The 12,968-nt window shown below is 41.4% G+C and overlaps 1 protein-coding gene across 2 annotated transcripts in view; it reads right to left on the bottom strand.

Annotated features, from left to right (window-relative positions):
• Positions 1-12,968, bottom strand: part of DLG5 (discs large MAGUK scaffold protein 5) — a 148,665-nt gene that overhangs the window by 85,236 nt on the left and 50,461 nt on the right. For both annotated transcript variants that reach the window (XM_036735412.1, XM_036735411.1), the window contains exon 2: positions 3,635-3,703. In XM_036735412.1, the coding sequence (XP_036591307.1) occupies positions 3,635-3,703 (69 nt within the window). The remainder of the gene's footprint in view (positions 1-3,634; positions 3,704-12,968) is intronic.

Genomic DNA, 12,968 nt, shown 5'->3' on the forward strand with positions numbered 1-12,968 from the left:
GAGATTCTGTTTTTCTTCTCTTCCCCACCCTCCCCATCCCCCCACACCACTCACCTGCCAGGGGATGGAAAAGAGAGAAAATATTTTCATTAATTGACTAAAATAAAATTTTAAAAGACATAAAGAAATAAATTCTACCTTGGAATACCCATATCCACATTTCATGAACTCTAGATTCAGTCCAAGTGAACTACAAGCTGTTCTCTAAATTCTTTATGACCTGTCCTACATTTACACAAGCTGTCCCCCAAGCCTGAAAGGCATTCCACTCCCTCTTTATCTCTACCCCAGAATTCTTTTCTTCTCTTATGTTTCATTTCAAGTACTACTGCTTCCAGGAAGCCTTCCCAAGGTCCCCCAAGAGCACTGTCTTCAATTTCCTTTGAACAATTACATATTTACATCCATGTCTCATCCCCACCAGTAGAATATAAGCTTCTTGAGGGCAGGGACAATTTTCTTTGTCTTTTATCCCGAAGACCAGCACATTCATCTAGCACAGAGGAAGCCCTTCAAAAACACTTTTCTGTTTTTATTCTTTATTATAAAGGATAGCTGTCTGGGAAGAGGACAAGGGAAGGAAACACAGGGAAATGTAGATGGTAAAAAAACAAGATATTAGTAAAAACTTTTCTTTAATTTAGTTTAAAAAAAAGAAGAAAAAAACTATTCAGTTGAATTCAGTGTCAAGGCATGGGTGCTCAGTAGAAACTAGCAAAGGATACAGTTGGTTGTTCCGTTCAGGTAAGATTTGTTAGAAAGAAGGAATGTGAATAGGTGTATGCAGGTACATATGCAAATACATAAACATACGCCTATATGTTGTTCTTGTTTGAAACAGTCACTGCTGGAATGCCCTATTAGTGCGATGCGTTAAGTAACCCAGCCCTTCTACAAAGGCATAAAAAACAGCTACATATAAAATTTTAAATTTTTAAAAACAAAAACAAAGAAAAGAGATTCAATCCAAGACCAGACTGTGGATAAATGTAGGAGAGACTTAATCAGCGTGAGAGTGAGAGAGAGTGAGAGAGACTGAGAGAGAGAGAGAGAGAGAGAGAGAGAGAGAGAGAGAGAGAGAGTGTGTGTGTGTGTGTGTGTGTGTGTGTGTGTGTACTCACACTCTCTCCAAGCCTTTCAGCGTCAAAATCTGGTCACGTAGCTGAGAAAGCTCACGCTGTTCCTCAAATCAAAAGTGAGCTCTGCTTCCCATCTGCCCGTGACAGCGGAAAAGGAGCCTGAGGGATGAGTCTTGGCTCTCCCTCATGCTCCTGACGTAAGAGGAAAAGTCACTGACAGACTGAAATGGAAGGGGCACAAAAAAGGCCCCCTACTCCAAAAACCCATCACCAGCCGAGACCTGGCATTCTAAAACTACTGATTATTTTCTTTTGGCTTAAACATCATCTTCTGCCCTTTTAAAATTTAAATGTTCTTGGGTAGGGAAAAGTCTTAAGTACCCAGCCCTTTAGTGAGAATGAGCTCACTTTTCCCTGCCCCTCCAAGGAGGGCCCAGGGTAATATTCAGAGCCCTGGGCCCTGCTGGGAAGCAGTGAACAGGAATAAAGAGCCATCATTGAATCCTGACAGAATCCCTCTTTGTTCAAGATTCAGCTGAGTACCACCTTCTTCATGAAGTCTTTCCTGACTCCCACCACATACACACACAACCACTAGTGCTCTCCCCACATAGCTACCTTCCGATTAGCTACTTTGTATTTATTTGCATTTATTCTCTTTGAGTTTATTCTGTACATACTTATTGTAATTCTATATACACTTGTCTCCTCCCCACACATTTCTCCCCAATCCCACCCCCTAAAAACAACAGGATTCAAACCTAGGTCCCTTGCATCCAAATCCAGAATTCTCTCTATCACACCATAGCACACTATCTGTGTACCAATGCTAGCCCTGACCTCCATGGGGCTTTGAGTAAATCATTTAATCTCTGACATTCAGTTTGCTTGCCTCAAAAGTCAACCAGAAGACCTCTGGGGTCCTTTTCAGCTCAGAATCTATGACCTTATATTCACTGTTCCATTCACAATTTTGCCGCCGACTGACCCTATTCCTGTGTCCTCTTCGTACACAATTCCCGTACAAATAAACCCGAGGGAAATAATGAATGTAGACAGTCTACATACAGTTCACAGCCCCCAGGTCTAGAGAGGTCCAAGGCACTGTACAGGAAAAGATTTCTCTTCTATCCACAGGGCTTCAAAGAAGCCCCCACAGGCACTGCCCATCATTGTTCTTATGGTGTATCAAATAAAGTGGGAAGTGGCCTCACCTCCTAAAACAATCTGAAATCAGCACCCCCAAAACAGAATCGTTCCAACCTAGAATATTCTTGAGTTCAGCCTGATAAGCCAGTTCTATTTTCAGGTCCTGGTTTTAGAAAGGGGGTCCTTAGCAGAAAGTAGCCACCAAAATAATTTGCACCTCAACAATGCAACCCCTAAAAAAGCTTTGGTTTCCTTGTCCACAAATGAGGCAGTTGAACTCCTTTCCAACTCAAAATGTCTCATCCTATTGCTGGTTCCCAGATTTTAGGGGTAAAGGCCTTAAACCTGATGTCACTTCTTATATTTTGCTAGAGATATTGAGCCTAAAAAAGGGAAAAGATTCAAAGGGAGATGATAAATGGCTTCAAGAATTTTTATTTTTAAGACTGGGTCTCTCTATTTTACCTAGTCATGGGGCAGTCCCAATCTAATGGACATGGGAGCTTTGACCATCTCCTTCTCCACACTGGGATGACTCACCCCTCCCTAGTGGCCTCCTGCCCTTTCTTGGGAAACTCACCCTATTAATGCCAAATTTAGTTCGGATACTTTTTCAGCTTAGCTCACCACAGCTCAGAACTCCAGTGCCCAAGAGATCTTCCAGCCTGTCTTCCCCAGTAGCAGGTATTATAGATATAGACCACCACATCCAGCTCTTCAAAACTTTAAAGGACTGTCCTTTAAAAACAGGGATTAGTCTTGTTCTGCTTGACCCCAGAGGGAAGAACAAAGAGCAATGAGAAGTTGCAAAGAGCCAAATTTGAGCTTGATGTTAAGAAATAACTTCCTAATAATTAGAGCTGTCCAAAAACAGAATAGGCTGCTTCTGGAGGTACTGAATGTCCTTCTCCATGGAGATGTTCAAGCAAAAGAATGATGGCTGGTTATGTTGTAAAAGGGTTTGCTTTTCAGCTATGGGTTGGACTAGACAGCCATTCAAGAAACTTGCAACTCTGAAATTCCGTGATTCTATGAAAAGGACTTCGGCTTGTGCAGACAAGCTTACAGAGAAGAATTACAGGCTCTACAAGGCACTGGTATGGAAAACCATCCATTGTCCCCAACAATCACCTTCCATTTAACATTACAGCCAGGTTTTCTCCTCCTCCTTCAAGATGACTCCCTATAGTTGCTTATTAGAGAAAATTCCACTGAATGAGAATGCAGTGGGAGAATCTGAACAGTCAACTTAGAACTACACCTTGGCTGGTGGCATCAGCCTCTGTGGCTCCACACACCCACCAGGCACCTTTACTGACAGGCTGGCTGGCAGAGAGCCAGACCTTTGGACTTTGGCTCCCCTGGCACTTCCTGAAGGGCTGACACATTGGCAGAGTGGTACTCACCCACACTGCTGAGGGAACTGCTGCTTTCTGAGTCCGAGGGCATGATGGACAAGACACTGTAAGTGGATCCTGGGAATGAAAGGGGAGACAAATTATTAGAACCCTAATTTGTCCCTCCTCCTGCTGGCTTTTTGCCTCCCTCACCAGTTGACCAAAGTTTGACCGATCAAATCAGACAGCTGCTGCTTCCACCTGCTTACCACCTCCTTAGTCTTTAACCCCTCGAAATCTGGCTTCTATTCCCTCCATTCCACTGGAGCTGCTCTCTCTCCAAGGTCACCAATCAAATTGCCTAATCATCACCACTGGACCTAGAGTCCTCTTCTCAAGTCTTCCCCCTCCCTGATCCTTCAGTATTTAACAATCCCCTCCGTCTGGAGACACTGTCCTCTTCTGCCCTGCCAGACAAAGAATTAAACTGATCATTCCTACCCCTCTGTCCACTCCTATCTACCTCTTGGCTCTACTTCCTTTGTCCATCCCTTTGATGTCAAAGGCTCTATCCTGGCTCCTGTTCTCTCCCCACACTTTCTCCCTTAGTAACATCATCCAGTCCCAAAGCTTCAAGGGTCATCTCTAAGGCAGCCAGCTTCTTCCTTCTACCAAAGTACCAATCTGCAGTCCTCTCTATGGGATATCTCTGCCTGGGTGCAAGACAAGCAGCTCATATTGGAAAATAGTACAATGGAGGACAATGGAAGTAAAACAGATCCAGGTTCCGTGACCAGTCTGTTGGTAATTGGGTTGTACAACCTTGAAGAGATCAAGTCACCTCTTACAACAGAGGTTCTTAATCTTTTTTATGCCATGGACTCCTTTGGGCAGTATTCCTCCTCAGAATAATGTATTTAAATGCATAAGATAAAGTACACAGAATTACAAAGAAAACCAATCATATAAATATAGCGATCAAAATATTAATAAAACACGTTTGCAGCCCTCAGGATAAGAACCTCTTTCTTAGTGCCTGTTTCCTCACCTGTACAGAGGGAGCTAGGAAGACAGTGGATGGAGCGCCTTATAAAACACTGGTACACTACCTTTGGTCCACTATTTTTAGCAGCTCGGTGGCACAGTGGATGGAGCACCGGGGCCTAGAATCAGGAAGACCTGAGTTCAAATTCTGCCTCAGACATTTCCTAGTTGTATGAACCTGGGCAAATCACTTCACCATTGCCTGCCTCAGTTTTCTGATCTGCAAAGTGAAGATGATAATAGCCTCTGCCCTCATGAGACTGTTGTGAGAATCAGATAAGATAGTATTTGTGAAGCACTTAGCACAGTATCTGGCATATAGTAGGCATTTAATAAATCCTTGTTTCCATCCTAAAATGGGAGACTGCTCCAGATGATTTCTAAGGTCTTTCCCAGTGCTCAAACACTATAAATCCATGTTCAAAATGAAACTTACCACCACCTCCAAAAGAAACCAAACCACCTTATTCTGAAAGGGTAAGAACCGCATCTCCCCCTCCCCTCCCCTCTTGAAAGAACTCCAGGTCAACACATAAAAATGACAGGTTTTTAATTCACTTCTCTGTCGTTTACAGATTCAATTTACACATAAACCAATCTGTATGAAAGGGCTCCTACCATTAGGAAATTGGTTTTTTTCTTCAAGGTAAGACTGTTCCTGCCATTCTGTGAAACCATTCACAAGATGCGAGTTCAAATAATTCTGCCACCACTGTTTTCTCAATGTGTTCTCATACAGCACTTTTAAAATAAGGAGCAAAAGTACTGTGGCCATAACAGGAAGCATTCTCAAACAGTGCAGTAACCGGCGTTTGCGCTTTCAGAGCATGTGGCATCCATTACCTTTCTTGAGCCTCACATAAGTCTGAAGGACAGAGGCTACAGGTATATTATCGGTGTGTTTTACAGATGACAAAACTGAGGCTCTGAGGGACTAAGTGAATGGTCATCCAAGATCAGACAGCTGGGACAGCCAACTTGTTAGAAGCGGGACTTGTCTTTCTGACTCAAAAAATATGTCAGGCTACAACGCAGATGAAGGGGAAGGAGTTCATTCTCTGGCCTGTTTTCCAAAGTCCCCTAACTCAGAAAAATGGAAAACAATATGCAAAAATATCCTGTCTAGTGAACAAAATTTTGCTTGCACTAATTGAAGTGGATGATAGGACCCTGGCTGTGAACTTCACTTTTAAATGACTTGCTACTTTTCTCATTATTCACATGCACAAAGCACCCATCTTTCAGTAAACCACCTTTCTTTCAAGTTCTCCAAAGCACTTCTTCTTCCCCTCCCCACAGCCTAGTGTTCATTAAACTTGGAAAGTTCCCCTCTTTCACCTCCCACCTCCTCCTTCCCTCCCTCCTTCACTCTGGAGATGGCTGATTCAATTTACAACCGTGTCTTTTTCCCCTTCTCAGACCCAAGAGTTCATCTGACTCCCCAGGGCCAAGTGGCAGAGTCACCATCCCTTATCCTTCTGAATTTCTGTGAGCCAGCCAAAGCCAGTCTTTTGGCAAGGGTCCCACTGACTGAGGGGAGGGAGGGCGATAGAGAATGGTGAAAACTGGAAAGGACCCAGTTTTTTTGTAATGTTCCCAGTGTCTTAGATGTCAAGAGAACAACAGCCCAGGGACTCCATGCATGTGTTCTATCTGTCATGCTGTCTCTACGGCTAATCTTTCCTTAGAAGCCCTGTGGTCAAGTCTCTTCGGGAAGAGAAAGAGTCACTCCTTCTCCTAAGTCACATGGCATCCCAAAAAAGTTTATAGCTAAGGGGGAGGAGGAAGAAAGAAGAGAGGGAGAGGGGGGAAGTGTAAATGCCTTAGGTTGGCTTCAGTTTTTCTCCATCTCAGGGGTTTTCCAATCCACTTCCAAGACCAACAGGAACCCCACATAAACAAGTTAAGATGCAATATAAGGTATTGTGGGAGGACAAGCATACTGATTCACTGATGGTGGGACTGTGATCGAACCATTCTAGAAAGCAATTTGGAACTATGCCCCAAAAGTTGAAAACTGAACATAACCTTGACCCACCAATACCACAACTAGACATATATCCGAAAGAAGTCAAAGACATAGAGAAACATCCCACGTGTACAAAACTACAACAACTCTTTTTGCTAAAGCACAGATCTGGAAACAAAGTAGATAGCCATCAATTGGATCCATACATCCTAACGTTCTAGAGAATTAAAAGATTATAGATTTCAATCTGGAAGGGGCTTTAAAGGGCATTCTTTTCAAGAGACACTGTTGATCTGGAACTTCCTAAAGAAACCTGAAAGTGCTGATAAAGCAGCAATTATAACAGATTATATTTATCTAGCCTTGTCAGGTAAAGGAACTTAACTTCACATAACATTTGTTTTTTTTCATGATCTTCCCAATCATCCCAGGAGGTATTGCTATCCTTATTTTACAAATGAAGAAACTAAGTCCCAGCTAGTACCATGGAGGGGTTTTGAACCCAGCCTGTCCCATAATTCCAGCTCCTGTCCTCTTTCTACCAGAGCTCACTGACTCCACTTCCCTTATCACCCCAAACTTCCCAACCAGCATTGGAGCACGGAAAGGGAGGACATGTCTGCAAGAAGCATACAATCCAATAAGGAAAAATCAAACTAACCTATATGAAAGAGAAAGAGGACAAGTAAATGGGAAATTGTCTAGGCTTGAACTTCCACAGGGGACTCCTTAAAGGTCAATATGGCAGAAGGCTTAGAATCACAGAACATTAGAGCCCAAAGAAACCCCAAAGTTTTAGTTTCACATCCTTATTTTGCCAATGAAGAAAGTGAGACCTAGAAAGCCAGGTCAACAAGCATTCATTTTAGAAGGCTGAAAAACTTGCCCAGAATTATGCAGTGATAAACATTTAGCGATTGACCGATAGACTGATCCTGGGTCCCCCAATTTCTAGTCCAATGCTGTTTTTTCCTATGACACCCTACAAACTGGTATAGGGGAGTTAATGGATCTGGGCTCTAAATCCAACTATACTGCTGAGATGTATGACCCTGGTGTTGCAACAATTCGGCTAGCAGCTGTTGTGGGGGTGAAACACCAACACAAGCCCAACAACGAGAACTCTGCTAGCACAGGTTCTTTCATCTGCTTTACTAAGGAAAGTAACGTTAAGGGGTTAACAATCTCAGTTTAACACAACGTACAAATATCATTCACTTAGTTCAGGGGAAAAAGCCAGCACCCTGAACTTCAGAGCAAATACAAACAAATTACAAACATCAACAGACAGATCTTGTCTGATTCAAATCTCAATGCATAGTTACCAAGGTTTAACAAAGTCTCAACATCCGGGTTTACAAGCTGGAAGGCTCTTAACTACAGCTGCCCAGAGTCTCCATATCAACATACCTCCAAGAGCGAGAGCCCCCAGCATATAGCTCTATTCTCTCTTTTTATACACTCCTTAGCCATCATCAAAAGTCATCTGAGAGACCAGAACTCAGGCTCCTACTATTGGCTCTGGTCTTAGCAACTTCCCTTAGGACCCTGAGGGCTTCATGCCCATACAGGCTTAGCACCCAGTAGACAGGAGTTTGTGCCCAGGGTTTAGCACCTAGTAAGACTCAATCAAAGACACCCAACTTAATTGATATTACACCTGGACAAGTCACTTAAACCTTTCTTGCATTTAAACCCTCCATGCAAAATGGGAGAACTGTACTATATCAAAGGTTCATAACCTGGGATCTCTAAAGTTTAGTTTTTTATAATATTTTGATAATTACATTTCAATATGATAGGTTTCCTTTGTAATCTTATGTGTCTTAATTTATGCATTTGCGAACATGATTCTAAGAAAGGGATCACAGCTTTCATCAGATGCTGCCAAAGGGGATCACGAACCACTCACAAAAAATGTTCCTGGACTACATGGTCTCTAAGGTCACTTCCAGCCCCAAATCCATTCCTCCTTTCCCTCAGTTGCTGGTGCTCACCTCATATTTATTCTGTATATATTTATGTCTCTATTGTCTCCCTCTATTTAAATGTAAACTCTGTAAAAGTGTAAATGTCTGTATCTCTAACATCTGTGTAACAACTGGCATGTCATAGATGCTTAATAAATGATTGATGATTGATTTAGCTTCTGTTCCTATTACCCACATAAAGGAAATACAAATTATATAGGATTTTGCCTTTTAGATATAAAATTTCACACGCCCTACCAGCCATGATGGTAGTTCTTACTATGCACAACAATAAACTGAGAAAATTTATGACCAAAAAACACTTACTATGAATCCAGTAATGCTTTTAAATTATTTGTATTTATTAGGAAAGCAGTATGGTACAGTGCACACTTTTTAGACTCAGGACTTCTTTATACTCTTAAAATTACTAAGACCCCCAAAGAGCTTTGTTTATGTGGGAGATATACGGATAGAGATATAAAATTTTTTTGGTTGTTCAGTCATTTCTGTCATGTCCAAATCTTCACGACCTCATTTGGGGTTTTCTTGGCAAAGATACTGGAGTGGTTTAACATTTCCTCTCCAGCTCATTTTACAGATGAGTAAACTGAGGCAAACAGGGTTATGTGAACTTTCCCAGGGTCACCCAGCTAATAAGTGTCTGAGGCCAGATTTGAACTCACAAAGATGAGTCTTCCTGACTTCAGGCCTGGCACCTACCTGCCCCTATCATTTTTTTTTACCATATTACAAATTAAAACTAATAATTTTTTAAAATAGTTATTGTTCATTCATTTTAAAATAACAATCTAATTACATATTAACAAAACATTTTTATGAAAAATAAATTCTCTAAAACAAAAAATTTGGTGAAAAGGGGCACTGTTTTTACATATTTTTACTAGTTTCTTCAATGTCTCTGGCTTAATAGAAAACAATTTGATTCTCATATCTGCTTCTGCATTCAGTCTGTTGGGAAATGTAGTTTTGGCTGAAATAGATGAAGAAAATCCAGGCTCACACAGAGATGTAGTTGGGAAAAGGAGGGGGCATCTAAAATGGCAAATAACATTTTAACATCATTATGAAAATAGTTTTGACCTCGGGGACCCAGAATGGGTCCAAGGAGGGCCCTGAGGAGTCCCAGAACCACACTCGGGAGAAGCTGGTGTAATGAATAGAGATGCAGCTACCATCATATGACCTGTCGGCGTTCAAATTTTACCTCTGAGACATGCCAGCTGCCTGCCACTAGTCACTTAACCCCTCAGTGCTATGGGCAATTCTTTAGGATTATTAGTACTGCAGAGAAGTCGCCAATTTGCATTGATACAGTTTTCTCACCTAGGAGTTCCCCGTGCCAATAAAATCTGAGGTCCAGTCTCTATCCTCTTTATTAATCACAATAAAATCTACATGCATTTAGGCGGCACAGCGGACAGAGCATTAGGCTTGGAATCAGAAAGACTCATCTTCGTGAGTTCAAATCCAGCCTCAGACACTTACTTGCTGTGTGACCTTGGGCACTTAACACTGTTTGCCTCAGTTTCCTCATCTGGAAAATGAGCTGGAGAAGAGAATGGCAAACTACTGCAAGATCTTTGCCAAGAAAACCCCAAATGGGCTCACAGAGTTGGACATGACTGAACAACAAGAACAACTCTGGGTCTACAGAAAAAAATTATAATTTACAAATTCCTGAACCTTCTGAAATAACTGCACTGCTCTCCACAGGGTCCATAATTCACATTTTATGAACATGTTATAAATTAAGCACTAGAAAGAGGCAGGAAACCTAGGTCTGCTACCAACTAGTTTGTGTGAGCTTGGGCAAATCATTTCATTCATCATCACTGATCCTTGGTTTCCTCATCTGTAAAAGGAGGCAGCTGTACCTGATCTCCAAGGTCCCTCCCATCCAGCTCTGAAGTCATCTCTAAATTAGGACCTGAGGATGAAATGATGATGATTTGAACAATCAGGGCAATGTCAGATTTAAACTGAAGCTAGACCATAAAATGTCATATTGCTACTCTGGGAAATCAAATCTTCACCTCTCTAGAATTTAACCTAGATTCCACGGAGACCTTTTTTAACCAGTTTGATAACAGTATTTTAAAAGTAACCAGTTTCCTTTATATTTTATTTTTATTCATTTAAACAATTACTCTAAGAAATGGTCAACGGGCTTCGTCAGACTTCCAAAGAGTTCCATGACATATAAAAAAAAAGGTCAAAAACTCCCTGTCTAAATGAAAACTTCAGCAATGAACAGAGGTTCTTAACAGGTAACCTCACCTGCCAATGGACCCAACTCAACTTGGCTCTATGATATTATGATTGCATTTCTCCAGTACCTTTTTTCAGTCTCTCCAAAAAGGGCCTTTAGATACCTCCTCCCTCCCCCTGCCCTCTCCATTAATAGGCACATGTATTAATTGTCTACTGCGTGCTGGACATAGTAATAAGTCTTGGAAAGTGGCCTTTCCCACCAGGAGAGGGAGGAAGGAGGCAGCGATCATTAACCCCATTTTACAGGAAAAGGAATGAATGGCTGAGCGAGGATATAAGACTTGCCTAAGTCCTGACAACTAGGTGGCTGAGTCAGGATTTTGGAATCCTTTCCACTACACTTTTTCTGAAAGTCTCAAATGGTGACATAATAATAAAATAATAACCATCTAAGTCACTTTGAAAGAAGCTAGTTTTCTACCCAACGAACAGGTTTCACTTGTTGCAGTGGGATTATCAGGAACATTATTCCATATTCCCTCCCCATAGATTACATTGATAAGAGAACCAAACTGGGAGCTCCCCAAAACCTAAACTATTATTGTGCTCTCCCTAAAATAAGTTTATTAACTTATTAACTGGGGCAGCTAGGTGGTACAGTGAGTAGAGCACTGGCCCTGGAGTCAGGAGGACCTGAGTTCAAATCCGGCCTCAGACACTTGACACACTTACTAGCTGTGTGACCTTGGGCAAGTCACTTAACCCCAATTGCCCTGCCTTCCCCCCTGCAAAAAATAAAATTAAAAAAATAAAAATAAATAAAATAAGTTAATATATTTATCTTATGAATTTCTCAATCTGGAGGAAGAAAGTGAGAATCAAGAGGCAAAGGATTTTCTAGTGCTAGCTCTGCCAATGATTCACCCTAGGATCTTCCACAATCCTCTCTATCTCCCTGGGGCTCAGTCCTCACCTGCAAATTGAGCAGATCGGATTAGGCAATTTCTATAGTTCCTCCCAGCCCATTCTCCAACTGACAGAGGCTTTGGAAGGGCAACTCCTTAAGCAATAAATGAGCTCTGGGCAAAGCCCCACCCAATCCAACCTTCACATCTGTTTCTTACACCCTAAGTCCATATTTCCAGATTCCTTTAAAAAAAAAAAAACACCTGGGGCTGTAGAAATCTAGAACCAAATGAAAAATCCTTAAGGATTAAAGCCTGAGATGACAGCTTTGAGAAAAGGAGGCTCACACAGCAATAACCGAAACATGGATCGTAAGCAGCTTCCTCTTACCTTCAAGTCAGAACCATTCATTCCCTGAAAAGCTCTATGAAAACTGAAGTGTTGCAAATCAAATTCTATTTGAAATAAATTAGGGCAGGGTAAGCCAGAATCCTCTTATTGGTGTGGTGCTAATAATCACACACTAGGGTGGACTTCCACAAATTTAGGCTTTTCTTACTATGAGGTTTTCTTAAAATGGGGGTATACCTTGTATTAAACTCACAGGAATGTCCATAGCTCTTAGCACAGTGGCTGGAACACAGGAAAAGCTTAATAAATGTTTCTTGATTGATATTTCCCATAAAAGTCAACGTCATAGAAAGAGGAAAGAAAAAGAAATTTCCTGTAATGGATATGCACAGTCAAGCAAAACAAATTCCCTATCTGCATACAAAAAAAAAAAATCAATGTCTCATTCAGTACCCTAATGCTGTCACCTGCCAGAAAGTAGGTAATATATTCTATCATTAATCCTTTGGAATCACGGAGGGTAGGTGTAGTGATCATATTTCTTTGAAACTTGTTTATGTTTGCAATGTTATTTTATTAGATAAATTGATCTCCTGATTCTGTTCGTTTAATTCTTCATCAGTGTATAATAGTCTTTCTACAGCTCTAAAATCATTTCCTTATTTCTTAGAGCACAGAGGTATTCTGTCACCTTCATACACCGCAACTTATTCCGCCATTCCAAGTGATGGGCATCCCTTTAGCTTCAGTATTTTTGCCACCACAAAAAAAAAAAAAAAGCTGCTGTGAGTATTGTGTCCACCTAGGACTTTTTCTTTCTCTCTCACTGTCACTCGGAACAAAGCTAGTTAAGATATTGCAGGAGTTTGTGGAAGAATCCACCAGCCTTCAGCCCCTTTGAAGTTCCATTGGAAGCTTTTAAAATGGC

Source organism: Trichosurus vulpecula, chromosome 8, assembly GCF_011100635.1.
Source record: "Trichosurus vulpecula isolate mTriVul1 chromosome 8, mTriVul1.pri, whole genome shotgun sequence".
NCBI classification, from domain to species: Eukaryota; Metazoa; Chordata; class Mammalia; order Diprotodontia; family Phalangeridae; genus Trichosurus; species Trichosurus vulpecula.